The sequence below is a fragment of the Geospiza fortis genome, unplaced genomic scaffold, assembly GCF_000277835.1.
Source record: "Geospiza fortis unplaced genomic scaffold, GeoFor_1.0 scaffold666, whole genome shotgun sequence".
NCBI lineage: Eukaryota > Metazoa > Chordata > Aves > Passeriformes > Thraupidae > Geospiza > Geospiza fortis.
The window spans coordinates 180,757-196,535 of record NW_005054470.1 but is presented as its reverse complement, the minus strand read 5'-3'; the positions used below and the strand labels follow the sequence as shown (position 1 = coordinate 196,535).

General features: G+C 40.5%; 1 protein-coding gene across 2 annotated transcripts in view; it reads right to left on the bottom strand.

The window, feature by feature from the left end:
- NSG1 (neuronal vesicle trafficking associated 1) overlaps window positions 1-15,693 on the bottom strand; it is a 22,762-nt gene extending 7,069 nt beyond the window's left edge. The window contains exons 1-3 of one of the 2 annotated variants that reach the window (XM_005428054.3): window positions 15,257-15,693; window positions 11,471-11,587; window positions 821-931 (exon numbers count right to left, since the gene is read on the bottom strand). In XM_005428054.3, coding sequence (XP_005428111.1) covers window positions 821-931; window positions 11,471-11,587; window positions 15,257-15,385 — 357 coding nt within the window. In that variant the 5' untranslated portion in view covers window positions 15,386-15,693. The remainder of the gene's footprint in view (window positions 1-820; window positions 932-11,470; window positions 11,588-15,256) is intronic. The other variant, XM_031062840.1, reaches the window with a different exon arrangement.
- Between the last annotated feature and the right edge of the window lie 86 nt (window positions 15,694-15,779).

Sequence of the window (15,779 nt, the reverse complement as noted above, 5' to 3'; positions counted from 1 at the left end):
GAGTGCTGAGGTAGCCATCTCTTCTTGAATCCTTTTGCAGTTCATACTGGGCACCCTTTTGATTTATTACATGACTAAACATTATTAAAAAAATTAAAGGGAATAATGCCATTATCACTGCCACTTTTCTTACCTAATTACAGCCAAGTTCAACTCTGCTAAATTTACAACTGGGAAGTCAATGTTACTTTCCTGACTTTCAGGCCAGGTCATAGCAAAGAAGCCAGCACCACCATCTCACACAAATAAAGTGAGCCCAGCCTCTTTTTGGTTAGAAACAGTATTTTTTACAATAAATGTGTTTTCCCTTTTTTGGCATCACTTTTGGCAGTAGGGCTCAGAGGTCACTGTTCTAGAACAAGAAGTTCTTAGTACAAAAATAATCCTGAAGTAACTCTACTACTCTTAATGAGAACATCATTCTACTTTTTCTTTGACACATATTCCAGATTTTTTTTCTCCACATTTTATCATTTTCTCATTTCCTAAGACACAGTAATTTGGAGGAACGTGCATCATTAAACCACATGACCCATAAATGAGGGCTTTGTCCAGACAACTGCAGTTTGAGAGACACCAGTGTTTAGACTTTTGCTATATTTTCAATGTTTAAAGTATTAGCAAAATAACATTACTAATATTGTGCAATAGTACAAATTCAATTATAAGTTACAAAGCAAAAGCATAGCAGGAAGCACACTAACCTACGTAAAGAAACACCAAATCTATCCAATACAGCATGCCTTAATCAAGGTTATGCCTAAAACTACACAGAATATTACACACTCTACTGTTTTTTTAGAATGGGTATGCAATTTACCTTGAAAACAAATCCTTCTGGACAGGTATGATCATACTTGTAAACCTTGTAGACTACCAGAAATACAACACATGTTAAGAATGCAAGGGCAAAAAGGACCAGCACAGTTACCTGTAAAGAAAAATAAAACATGCTTATGTTAGTAATGCACTGCTTGTTCTATGGCTGCTGGTTACTGCAGGCAGCAGAAGTCAGCTGTGAATGCACTGTACAGTAAAATCAAGCAAAGGATAAAACCAGGTGCTTAATTATTGAGGGAGAACAGAGAAGCAGCACCCAAGTGCTTCCACCCTGCCCTTCTCAGAAGAAAGAGGATCATCTGGGCAGTGGCCCATTGCCTGTGTACTGCAAGGCTTTTTTTTATTGCATTTCTGTTCAAGGCACATGAGGCCAGGATGCACCAAGGTAGCTTGTGTCTGCTGTTTTTTAAGTATGTGGATGATGTAAGTCTAAGTCTAGTTTATATCAGCTGCTAAGCATGTTTGTTTTCTCTCTGCCTGTCCAGGAATGGAGTCAGGTGATAATAAGTTAGCACAGGTGTCATCCAAAGGTGACTTGCAGGGCACAGACAAAGTAATGTCAGCCCTTTCTTTTAAGGATTAGAGGTCATTGCACCTGCTCTGAACTTAGGGGTAGTTACACCAGTAGTCTGCATTCTTGGTTGCTCAATACTCCTTAATTTACAGGTTGAAACAGTACTCCTTCATCACAGAGCCTGTACAGGAGCAGTTGACTGCCAGATCCACGAGGAAATACCCCCTGTTGAACACTGGGCTGGCCTCCAGGAGTTGTGCTCCCAGAGAAGCCTCACACACAGCCTGCCACGCCTTTTCACCATGTCCTTCAGCACCTCTCTGCCCATGAGCTTGGGCTGCAGAGAAGTCCAAGACACACCTTAAGACAAAGCTGAAATCAGTGTCAGGATCAAGCTAACCTTTCCCAGGGACAAACTGAGCAGCTGGAGACCAGCAGCCTTCTGGTATGTCACAAGACAGAATTACATCACCCACTGATGAGAGAAAGCACAAAATTTTGTCTAGCAGTTGCAGTACAAAGCTCTCTAAATCAGACTCATTTTTTTTGGAAGGTGTGAGTGAGCAAATAGCATTCTTTACCTGGAAAAGTATCCCAGATGTGTGTTTTTATTATTCTAAAATTTCTAATGATAGACAAATTAGTAGGTCATGGAGGCTACACAGTAAGAGTGATTGAGATTAATTTTCTTTTGGCAAGTTAGAAAGAAGCAGGCATGTGCTACAGCACAAGAAACAGTAATAAACAGAAACAAGATTAATTATTTTTTAAAACAAAGCATAATATGATCTAAATTTAAAGTAAGATGAGTAAACCAGCTATATACACCACCTGAAAAATGAATTTAGGCGTATCAGGGTCAATTAATTGAAACAAGAATAATCTGGTATTTGAAAAAGCCAAAACAACAAAAAATTGTAGCTTTGCCTCTTGGTAAAAACAACCACCATACACCCCCCTTTTGGTAAACTTCTGAACTAACAGAGTTTGCAACACTGTGTTAGGATATTTCAGGCAACAATAAACTTAAAGGACTTCTCATCCTGTGAAAGCAAATCTCATCATGGGCAGACAACAGCAAGTGCTATATTTCCTGGCTGATCAAGCTTGAGTACTGTGTGCTGCTGAAGCCAGAGATTTAATAAGGATTTTTGATAGAAAAAAAATTAGCAAAAAAAGGGAATGCTGGAGTAGAGGCAAGGAGAACTGCAGATCAAAAAGTAATTTAGAAGCAGAAATGTAGATATTAATGTAACAATTAAAATGAGACATGGAGCAACATGTTTAGTTTCTCAGCAGTCATTGGAGTACAAAAAGAAAAAAAAATTCTTAATTAACCACTGAAAACATCACACTGACAACAATTTTCATATCTAATTAGCCTTTCTCCAAGTTTATTACTTGCTTGCATACACAAAAATTAACATGGATAGCTCACTCTGTCTTGTCAACATTGTATGTTCTCCTTACCTCTCCCATGCCTCCATTCCCTGCATGAATCCAAGAGACAAAGTACATTTTCACCTTTCTTTCTGGTCATGCTCTGTGGCCCAGTTTAATAACAACCAATGTAGCACTCCCCCACACCCCCATTCCTGGCCCAGCTGTGTCCTAGCTCAGCCCTTCCAATAGGTTTTTTATCAGGGTTTTTTATCAGGCTCCTGGCTCCACAGAGCCTTCAGCAAAGGCTGCTCCCTTCAGGAACACAGGCCTGTGACATGGGACACGGGCATCAGGCACAACTGCTGTGGCTCAGATCAGCTCAGCTCGTATTTGTCTCCACCACAGACAGGAGCTAAGAGTTTTAAATGTTATGAAAAACATTCTTGAAAATTTGAAAATATATTTGAAAAATATTCTATAAAAGTATTTTAACCGTGTTTCCTGGCCCTTCTACTAGCAGCCAGTAGTAGAACTGTAATATTATTTCCACACTGTAACCATTCAGACATACAGATGAGGTCTCAGGAACATACTGAGGCAACATACTAACAAGCAGTTTTGTAATTGAGACTAAATGTTAAGATAGTTAAGAAAAAACTGTATTTCCACCGTTATTGCAGGATCACTCTTCAAGGCTTCAGAACTGCTCTGAGAAGTCACTGCTTTTTAAAAGAAGATAAAAGCCCAGTGTTGTGTTGATTGCTGGATCCTGGCAAGTTGCAGAGCCATGGCCTCGGGTGATTTGCTGAGACCCTCTTCAGTAGCAGTGTGAGGCTGTGAGCTCTCACTGCTTGTACAAATTCTTCCATTGCCACACAGTCAGCCATGGGAAGAGTTCTCAGGGGTCCTGCTTCAAAAATATCACAGAATTTTCTCTCTCACTTACTGTATTTCCTAATGTTACTAATTTTGGTATTAACATGTAAATTTTTACTCTCATTATCTCCAGTGATTTGCAATCACACTCCATTTGCAAATCCCTAATCAAGTAAGCTCTTGTCTCCTTCCTATTAGGAGAGAAGCTCCCTTCTCTTACCACCCTTCAGGATACGAGGAACTTCTATTTAAAGACAGTTGCAGATGAAAATGGCACAGATGGAATCCAGCAATGGATTTCTTTCCAAGGTGATTGCCATCACCTGTTAATCCAATCCACTTCTCCCTTTTAAATTGAAAATCCTTTTCTTTCTTCTAATAGCCGTTTTTCTTCATTTTCATAACCCACCCCAGTGGCCCACAGGGACCACTTCTGAACCTGAGGCAGTCAGCTTCTCTCCCTAACGCAGTGCAACCCTACCTCTGTGCCTCACCTTCTGAGCCTCTCTTCCCAGATGCTTTTCAGAGATAAAAGCATGAAAAAAGAGAAGGCAACAAGCAGCTCTTCAGACCACAAGCAACCCCAAAGCTGCCATGGTATTGCTTCTTTCCATAGCAACTTTGCACCCTCACTATAAACTAAAGTTATTTTCTTCTTCTTACCAACACACCACTCACAACTTGCCCTCCTCCTCAGCCAGGAGCAGCTGCCATGCATGCACAAGCATCACTTCCCTTATTCTGGAAGGAAATCTTGAATCTCCTTTTTTGTGGCAGCCAGCTGGCAATGCAGGACCCCACACAGTAAATTCACAAGCAGAACTCTTGTGAATTGCTGTGATCATTCACTGCCATGTACATCCTGCAGAACTCCAAGGTGACTGTCACACCTCAAGAGTGATGGGCTTTTAAAATACTTTTCTTGAAGTAACTATAAGATAGGACAAACAACCATTTCTTTTAACTAGGAATTCAAAGTGTGATTTTGCTTTCATCTTGAGTATGACATTTAAAGTTAGTTTTAAGGGGATCTGGCAGCAAAATGAAGCAAACAGAGAAGATGACAAGATATTATGTATGTGGCAGATTTTTGAATAGATTGTAAGTGAAGAGCAGAAGAAGGACAATGTCTAGCCAGAAGCCATTAGAGTAATCAAAATGAGAGATGACTAATGAATGAACTAAGCATACCCAGAGCAAAAAACCTGTCTTCAGACTCTGTAAGCAGTTAACTGAACAAATGAAACTCACCATATCTGACAACTACACTGTCATGTATCATGTAAACAGCTTGTGATAAGGCCTTTACCATAAGATCTAGCAGATCTTCCCCAGCAGTCCATGCTACTTTGCCTCAAGACTACAACACTATAGACTAAAGACTACAAACTATATTTTCTCTGCCTGGCTACTGCAGTCTCCTTCTTCCTCACTCCACTAATGTTTATTTGGACTCCCTTTTTAACCAAGCTGGAACACTACAGCAAAACTGTACCAACAATGCCAGCTTCTCTTCACACCCTTTCCTGGTTGTATTTCAAGTCATGCACAAGTCTTCCCATTTTGCTCCTCTCAGCTCCATCTTTTTGCTGTTTATTTTATCCCACTGTCCCATTAAAGCCTGGGTACAATTAATTTCTCCCCTGCCTTCACTTCTACTTATCTAATCCTTCCTCTTGCCTGAGATTCTTTCATTAAGCCACTCACACTCTGCTGTTCGGCACCACGCCTTCCTTCATGCTTTTTCTTCTGTCAGCACACAAAGCCATGTAGAAGCATTCCTCTTATTAGAAGAACTAACAAGATATGCAATGATTTGCACTGCTCAATCACTGGCTCTTGGTCACATCTCCTCTCTGCTCCACATCTATGCATTATCTATTTCAACTGCAGCCTCTTGGGAACACAGCTTTCATTTCTGATAGGTTTGTGAAGTGCGAGGCACAGACTTTCTGCCAGCCCTGAACAAGAACAGTGAAAACACTTACAGAGCACCTTTCATGGGAAATGATTTAGAGCCAATTAATGCTTTGCTCACCAGTAAAATGCAGAGACCTTTGGGGTAAAACACAGCAACTCTGTACAACTGCTTAGGACAGGAAATTAAGATTATTTCTATCCAATTTAAACTACAAGAGAATTTTAGGCAGACAGCCTGTAATTACAATAGATTGTGTCTGGCTACATCCCACAGACAAAAATTCGTAAAACATTGCATTGACTTTCTTGCTAATGGCCATGACCTCCATTTCACCTCTCTTCACTAAAATCCTGCATCTCCAGCTACACAATGCCCTCTACCAGCACATTAGAGAACACAAAAATCAGCTTTTCACTTATCACTGCTTCTGCAAAATTATGTCCTTGTTTGCTATTACCTCAGCCTGTCCCTTTTAACTGAAAAACATGTCTGAAACGACACACTCAAGGATTAAGAAATGTTAAGAAATGGGAAATGGCAATGTGAAAGAAAAAAGGAACATTTACATCTATACATGCAACATCTGACTCATATTCATTTACAGAGCAGTGCAAATTACACAGAACTCCCTGGTGCAGTGCCCTGTACTTGCTGTGGGAATATACAGGATGACCTGTGACTCCAAAAGACAACCAGGTGCCTTGTTTCAGAAGAGTATTTCTAACATTACATGTCATGTTTAGCTGTATGACTGGTGTCCATCCACTGAACTCAACTGCTTCACCACAACATTCCCATCAAAACTTTGTGCTCAAAGAGGATGATGGTTTAGGGGCAGATTGTACAGAAAAAGCAGTAGAAATCAAAACACTGTCCCTCTCAAACAGAAATGACAAAGAGGAGAGAACTGTCTTGGATGCTCACCTGGAGATGACTGGGAGTAGCAGCAAAAAATGCAAAAAAGGCAGGCAGATTCATGAGGACAGGAAGAGAAAAGTAGCTACAGAACCAGAGCTTATTAACAGCAACAATGCAAGACAACAGGACCAGCCTGCAAGGGAATTGATTAATCAAACCTGAGGGACACACTGTTACACAAAAACAGGTTAACAAGGCACTGGCCTTGAGATCCTAGAACTGCAGCTTAACTCAGCTGTTCATGGCAATGTTCCTGTCATCTTCTATCACACAGCACCATGTATTGTATTTCTTAACAGGGATCTGAGGAAGCAGTTCAAGAAACCCTGTGGCACCAAGATAAGAATCTTACTACCTTCTCATACAAACCCAGAAGATACTATTGAGGCCAGGAAAAAGGCTGCATAATGTTATTACAGAAGAGGAAAGGTTATTTAAGTGATGCATCTGCAGACATCCAAAACATCATCTGTGTCACCTGTGTGACTGGTTCTGTTCCAGTAAATCGATTTCTAATGGAGACAGTGGCACAGGACACCTGACTTATAGCAGGGGAGCTGTGTTAAGCATCCACTCTACTTAAATCTTCCAGCTCTGACTATAAAATTCCTTTCAACCAAAAATTTAGCAGGAGGATTGTCAATGTCATCAGAGAATATCAAACATTAAAAAAAGGAAAAGTGACAGTTGCCATGCAGTGCCTTTACTCGCATGAATTACTTAAAAATAATTGTTACACTGAAAGAACTACCTGCTTTATTTTTCTTATTTGAAGTAGTAATGAAAAAATGTAAAGCCTGCCAAACACTTATACTTGTGAGTAACTTTAATCCTGTGAGTAGTTCCACTGGAGAAAAAAAACTACTAATGACAGTAAGTACCTGTCACTCTTCCAGCGCTAAGTGACAGACACAGAATCTACCTAAGGAAGTACAGGATGCCTGATGCCTTCAGTTGACATCTCCTGCTCTTAAAAGACTTCTAAAGTGGAAGCAAAGAGCTACTCAACACACAAAGTAATCACACAGCAGCAAAGAGAGAACTGTTTTCCTTGCTTCTGATTCTTTTTGCAGCAATAATAATCACTGACATTACTAAGAAGAGGTAGAAAATTGTTGAGGCTGAAACAGGTTTGAAGGATGCCCCTTTCAAGATAGAAAAAAGCCCTGAACAGTTCAATATATGGTGCTTACATTTTTGCAGTCTTGAAGTGACCAGGTAAAACTGCAAGAACTGATCTTAAAGTTTCAATTCCTCTTCCATAACTTCATGCAGACATTTCATCAGCTGATTGCTACTTGACAGTACACAGCTTGCATGGTGTTAGCACAGAGATAAGCTTGAGGCTTCGGCTCTGCAGTTAGATGTATGTAAAGATGTCAAAGATAAAGTCAGAAGAACTGAACTGCCTTTGAACAGAAACCAAAGGCTGAAGGCATATCACAGCTTGGGTTGATTTAAGGGCTTGAAATTTATTATGAAAAATCAGTGTTTGTTTTCAAAATACCTCTAAATATTCTTTATTCATGTTTTCTCAAAGATAGAAAAAAAAAGTCATGCTTTGCTACGACAGATTTTTTTAATTGTTGTGTTTGTACACAACTGCCAGCTGTAGCCCAATCAGTCGGTGCCAGAGCAGACATCCCACTACAAAATCCAACTGGAGGTTGTTAAAATACTGCTCTGTCAGTGGGGGAGGCAAAGGTTTGGCCTTGGGTAGCTCAGACCATCAATTTTCTTCTGCCCTAACTTCCTCCTCTGTCCTGGTTCATAAGGATCCTCTGTTACTCTGTAGAGTGGACAATTTACAAGAGAGAAACATCTGCCTTGTTGGAAGTTGCTTTCCAGATGTTTTCCAGAACAAACTCCCTACATTAGCCTACACTGCTCAAAGAACAAAAGCAAGAGATCTGTTTCTCAATGGGAAATAATCTTAAGTGAAAAAAATCACATCGTCCTTGGTGTGGTTAGGGCCATAAAAATAAACTAAGACAACAGGGTTCTCAGAATCGGGAAATCTTCACATTCTTTTGAGAGATTCTCACTGGAATTCAGAATGTGACTTCATAGAGGAAAATTATACTTGCAGTTTTCTTTGAAAACATTCTCAGCTCTGTTATAACTGTGGTAATGTGAATTGAATGCAGAAAAATACATTTTACAATTGATTATTCACTAGGTGCTAAAACACCAAATTATCTACATGACATATGCACATGCTGGAGCGACTTCATTTGTTGTAATGTGTAACTTCTCAAGAAGAACAGCTTTAGATGATCTGCACTGCTGAATCCCAAAAATGCAATCTGCTTTGTCATTATTTAAGGAGTACATCCTAGAATACACATGTGAATTATTTGTAAATATGACTGACTCGCTTTATTTTTAGCACAACACTTGGGCTGTGTCTTGTGGCAAGCTTGTGCATTGCTGATGTACCATACTGAAGTCATTAAAATGGCATCTGAAAGTTTTTTCATGAACACAAGCCAAAGTCAATATCTCACCAGTTAAATAATGCATTTCATAATTACAACAAATATTTAATTTTCAAACAAATATCTTTTTGCTCTCTCAGAATCAACAGCAGAAGTTAACATGATGGTTCACAATTAAAAAGGACCCAGGAGAAAACCTCACACAATCAGTACTTTTCATCTACATATTTATGAAACGTTATCAACTATTTATGTAATATTTATTACTGGGAATGGTGAATACAACAGTCATCCCCACTGGAGAGCTAGTCAGTTTTCTTTAAAATGTTGCAGCCAGCATAATTAAATTCTAAAATTGTTATATAGAGATTAAGGGACATTTTTAGGACCTGAATGTTCTGCATGAACATTGTTTTCAATTAACTGAACCAAAATTTTCCTAACTGATCAATCCCCATACTCTTCTCTGGAAACCTAGACTTACAGCCACAATGTGAATCACCCTGCAATTCCCAAGAGATAGCAAATCCTACAGAAACCTCTCTCTGATGCAGCAGTTACCTAGCAGCAAAACCTAGCAACCCTGTAGTATGAGATTAATCCCAGAGTGATCATCATAAAGTAATATCTAAAGGATATTTTATTTAAATATGCCATCCAAAGGTATATAAAAATACAATGCAAAAATCCTCAGGCTTTTAGCTGTTCAGCTACACAAATTAGAAAAGACTACCCAACAGCACAACAAGCTATTGATTTGTTTTCAGCAAGGTCTCATTTGCTCAGCTCTCCCAATAAAGACAGAGAAACCCTCCCAGTTTTACAAAAGGATGCACAAGCCTTTTAAATATGACTAAGATATTCAAAACCTTTCCTTAGCTACAGTTTAATGTTCCAGCAATTAAATCCCTTAGGCCCTACTGCTAAACCGTAAGTGCAAAGTTCTTCAGGTATAGGCTCTGCTCAGCTGCTTGCAACCAAAGTCCTGTCAGGGCATTCAAACTAAAAACTGCCTCTCCTTTCTCTTCTACAACACAGTAAGCATTTCCCAATCACCTCAGTGTGACCAGGGCACGCACAAAGACAGCCAGACATAAGCTCTCCTTGTTCTGAGCTGCCCATTTGCATTTACCCTGCCCTCCTCACCTGAGAGGAAGGGGATTGCTCTCAAGGACTGATGCCATGGTGCCCGGAGGACAAAGAGAGAATGTGAGTCAGAATGTAGCTTTTTCCCTGAGAAATGGGATGTCCTTACCCCAAACCAAGGAAGAGGAAAAGCTGGAACGAGGATTCTTACCTCCTTGGTAAAACCCTACCACACCCCATAACATCTCTTCTTGGCTGTCTGGGGTGATTCCCCCCACAGTTTCACTGCATGGCTGGAGACCACAGGTGAATGGCACTTAAAACATTTGTCGCAGCAACACTCTGCAAAGTTCCTTTCCAAATATAGTCTAATCCCTCCTTGAGCCTTCACTTTGTTTGTTTAGCATGCTCTGATTCCACTGAGGGCTGCAGATACACTTCTGAAGGTCAGCTTGGGCCTGGGCAGCTTTTAGAGCACTGCTCAGGCACAACAGTACCAAAATCTCTGCATGTGCTCTAAAACTCCTGTCATGCAGACAGAGTTTAGAACTGTGCAGTAGAAAGGGAATCCACACCTTTACTGAAACTCTGTATTTTCCCCTCATACTGAATGTTAGGCTTTCCAAAGGTATTTGTACTTGTGCACTGCAGAGTGTGGATGCCTACTGCTTAAAAATGCTTTGGTATCCTTGGGTAAGATGCCAAATTAGAAGCACCAAAAACCTGCAGTCTTATTGTTAAAAGGACAGGGGAGCACGAGCTGAAGTGCCAACTTTCCTGCTTTGCTTTAATTACCCAGAGCAAGAAAAACCATCCTCTAGTGGGAAGGGGAAAAGGATATTCAAGCCTTGCACCAGTTAAGCCCTCAGGTTTCCTATGGGACCAGTGAAGGGAATAGTAAGGGTCTGGACACAATCTGAGTCAGAGTCTTTCTGAACTGCCATGTGACAGTAACAGGCACCACCAAACCATAAGATTAAACAGGACCAGGAAAACTGATAGGAAAGAGCTCTGATATATATCCCTGGGTTGCCAAGTCATATATTTAACTATAAAAAATACATAATGGACTATGACAGTGCTTTTAAGAGAATGGTTTGGCCACAGTGATAAATAAGAAGCCAAAAAGAAAAGAAATGTTCTGGTGGTTCTTGTCCTTCAACACAAACAGGAGCTTTATCCATGCCATGAGCACTCCCCTGTGCAGCCCACACACACCCTGGCAAGGCACATTCTGGAGCCCACACACTGACAGAAATGCCTTTGGAATTCATCTGCCAGTGAGGGATTACAACCAATAAAGCTGCAAGATTTGATTTTGTTTCTAATTGTTCAATATTGAACTATTGTAACATTGAATTAATTTTTCTCATGTCCAGCTATATCCACAACAGGCACTCTGTTACAGCCAGTTCTGACTACAACCAGCAATTGATTTTAAGCACTTCTGCAAACACAACTGGGACATTAACATCTTCACATAGCACCGCTTACCTTAAATCTTTCTGAAACTCCTTCAGTGATGCTGATTGTGAATTCAGCTATTTTAGGAGTACGGAACTTTCCCTTCTTGCGGTCAGGCTCATATTCTGTTTTTGTTTTGACCACAACCTTTAAGAAAAAGAATCAATCACAAAACTGTCAACTAAAGCTGGCCAAAAAAACCCTTAATTATTCTTTAACTCTTCTTTTATCTGCTTACAAGCACATCTAGCACCATATCTTTCCCATCCCCATTTTGTCTAATTCTTCTTTGAAAGTGCTAAGTTATTAATTATTTATTCTAGTATATCAATCATCAACTAACTTACCTCTCAAAGTGGTTTTGATGGACCTACAGCAAGACTTATTATGCAACAGTTTGACAAAGGTTCCATTTTTTCATCTCTGGTGATACTGTGCTCTTATACTAGGCATAGATAGGTCAAATCCAAACCATGGACCTCCCCACTTTGTATAGTTTGGAAATAGCTACCTCTGTTTGCTTCAGGAAATTCCATTAATGGGATTTCAAACTGGACACCAACAGAAGATTATTGAAGAGTACCCATAAAAATCTTGCAGATGACGACGTCTTGTTCTTTGATGGCAGGATTTTGAGTTTAAAAAAAAACTGAAATAATCCATGTAGTCTAGTTGCTATTCACCATGTGATAGACTGGCCCTTGGCACTCTTATTTTTAACATCTAATTTCTGAATTATCAGCTGCAAGCAGCAAGATACACACAAACCGTTGTGTTAATGAGATTTCTTCAAACACCCAAGGCTCTTCAGTTTATTCCTTGCTATGAACTACTGCCCCAAGCTACACAATTTAGCACCTTACCCCTATTCCCAAAATACTCACTACGTCAGTCGTATCTCTAATGTTCTCCTAGGCATTCTAATCATGCAAAACTTTCACATACCTAACCTATTTGCCTCATTTTTGTCTTCTGCATTTTTCAAGAACTTTTTCCAAGTATTATTCTCAAGCTAGGGTACAGTTTATTGTAGTGATGGTGCTATTACAATTAGCTCAATTTCCTCTGTTTTTCCAAGGACTAAGTATCTACTCTTTTAGATTTCTGAAAATCAAATTCTATCTTTAGCACAGCCCACAGTATTAATAGCAAATGCATTAATCACAGAAAGGCCTGGGTTCGAAGGGACCTTGAAGATTATCTTGTTCCAACCCCATGCCCCAAGGTAGGGACCCCTTCCACTAGACCAGGCTGCTCAGAGCTCCATCCAACCTGGCCTTGAACACCTCCAGGGATGGGGCATCCTCAGCTTGTCTGGGCCCTGTGCCAGGGCCTCAGCACTCACACTAAACCTTCTCTCTGTTTAAAGCCATTCCCCCTTGTCCTGCCACTACATCCCCTTGTTAACAGTCTCTCTCCATCTTTCTGAAATTAAGATGGTGACACTTCAGGCAGCCAGACACTGAAATGACAAGCCTTTGGCTCCCTTCTTCTCACTGCCCTGAGTGATACCTGGAATGTGTAACTGTACCTAGACACAGTACTAAAAGTTTATTAGACACTTTCACAGTATTACACATACTTGTTCAGGACATGGGTTTAAAACCTACTTACCTATTTTCAGCTATAATTAGTAAGATACTAGTTATTACCTATTTAACTTTATAGCTGCCCAACAGCATCATGGAAGTTAACCACCTGAGGATTTCTGGATTGCTTTTTAACATCTTAGTTCCCTTCCTCCCCCCTTTATGTTACATAATCTCAGGCAACTCAAATCACATTCAGCTGACACTGAATGTACAGTTCTAACTGCTTGGTTATGTAATGTCTTCTTTTGTTTAACATATCTAAATATGAATTTAAATCACTTCATCTCTTTAATTTAGAAACTGTCAAAATCATCAAATCCTTAGCACTGTAGTCTCTACTGTTCAAGAAGTTATGCTTCACTGCCATGCTGGAGCCTTGCAAGTGGATAATAACTATAGACATATGAAGAATGTACTTCTATTCGTTATACATGAGTGTCTGCATACTTCAGAATTTGATCTGTGTATCAATCTTTTCTTAATACAGTTTCTTTTTTTCATGTCAGTTGCTCTGCTCCTGCCTTTGAGTCTCTAACAACCAGTAAAGAGACACTGACATGACTAACCAGTTACAGAAGGACACCAGCAGGACCAATAAATTTAATTTTCCCCCTCTATGTTTTCCAAAGGAAAAGAAAGCTAATATACAATTGGACAGTGGCGAGTAGAAGAACCAATAAAATATTCCTTTATTTAAGTTTCTAGCTTAGCTGGACGTTTGCTTTCATTCAAGGCAAATGCCATCCAGGTGGGAGGAGTTCTGCCCCTTCTAGTAGGAGCAAACGGGCTGGCACAGAGCCCCCTGGGCTCACAACAGAGGCTCTGCTCAGGTTAAAGCTATTACCATGCAGATCCCTCATTCAGACTTCTGCTTAGCAGTGCAGGAACAGAACAAATCCCTTTGGTCACTGGTCCCTGGTAATCAGTTCTATCCAGTCACCACTCGGCAGGTATATCAGACACAGTAAGACTTAGCTTGTTCTAAAGCCTTAGGGTGTGATTTTGTCCTCAGTTACAAGATTTACACCCATGTAACTCAGGGCATAAAATGGACCCTCAGGCTCCTGAACAGCTGTTGTGGCTTATTGCATTTATGCCTGCCAACTGGTCACCACACACAACACAGAATGCTGTTGATAGCAATTAAAATGGAGGTCACACATTTATTTGTATTGCCTACAAGCAACACTCTACCGAGGAAAATTTTACAAGCTAAAACTCTTTACCCTAAGTTCAGATTATGTGAATTTTCTTGAGGTTTGAGGAATGTGTAGCTATCTAGAAGTAGAATTCAGCTTGTGGAAGACATAAGGTCAAAATTAAAACTGTATGAAGACCACAAAGCTTTTTATTAGCAGATGCATGTGGGAAATTACAAGTAAGAATCCCATTAATACAGGATACTGAAAACCCTAAAAAAATCCTACTCCTTTGTGCCTCATGTGTAGTAGCACTTACTGAATTGTGAGAACAATAAACATATTTAAAGGCTATCACATCACCTTTCTAAATGTTTAAAATTAAATCCCTAATAATCAAGGCATTTAATGAGGAATGCAGGAAACGCATTTCCCTTCCAGCCTGGAAGCAGCTCACTGGACTGCCCCCTTCCAGCTACAGAGGATATCTGAATCACCTATTTGGAGGCTTCTGAACAAAATAAATTGCCAAGGAGAAAACTCAATGGCCTGTTCTCATCTCATTATTTCAGCTTGTCTGGGGTTAGCGTTAGTTTCTTACTGAAGCACAGAAGGAAAATGGAAGTGCTCTCTGTTGCTAGTATGCCCAAGCCCATCTTACAGAGAATAAGGCAGGGCTCTATTCCCCCATCAGGGGGGCATTTTCTAGACAGAGAAAATTCATATTGTTCACAGAGAATACACAGGACCTTCCAGATGGAAGAAAGAAAGATACAGAATAGGAAGGGCTATCACAATACAGTATAGAGAAGCTTGCATTTGTATAGTATATGTTTCATTTAGCAGCACTAAAATCTCGACACGCTTACTGCTAACATTTCACACTGATTTTTAATGCAAATCATCATTAGTGAATTTTCATGAGCTTAGCTGTTGGGGTTTTTCCCTAGAGGTAACTAGCATGCCTTGAAACACCCCATATTTCTTGTCGTTCCTAAGCTGCTCTCTACCCATAACCTATTCTTTTGTCGTTTGCCAGAGATTTGGGTGTGATTCTCCAGGGTGGAAACTAAAGCCTACTGTACCTTATCAGGAGGTGGGAACTGGAGCTGATTGACATCCAGGGGTGTGATCAGGGGGATGGTGTCAAATCCATCCTCCAAAAGGGGCTGCTTTGTGCTCTTCTCGCTGAAATTATTCCCCAGTTTCACCATTCTTCCAGGATAGAGGGATTTTTCTGCTGGCACACACAGGCACACACGCAAAGAAATGCAAAATATCAGAAATCAGACCTTCTCCCAGCCCCTGGGGGACCCGAAATACCTTCTGGAAAAAAAATTGAAATAAATAAAAAAAACCCGTGTTGGCAGCTATGACTCGGTTAGCTACTGGCGTTCTGGGAAGCATGAACGACGACCAGAGCATCTACTATCAAAATTAATAAAACCCGAACACACCACGCACACAAAGCAGCACCCAAATCCCCGACGCGTCAGCCCGGCGCGGCACCGCCCGCAGCCCGCGGCGTGCGGAGGGCTCGGAGCCCCAACGCCATCCCCATCGCCATCCCCATCGCCATCCCCGGCGCTGCCCTCGCCCCCACCCCCG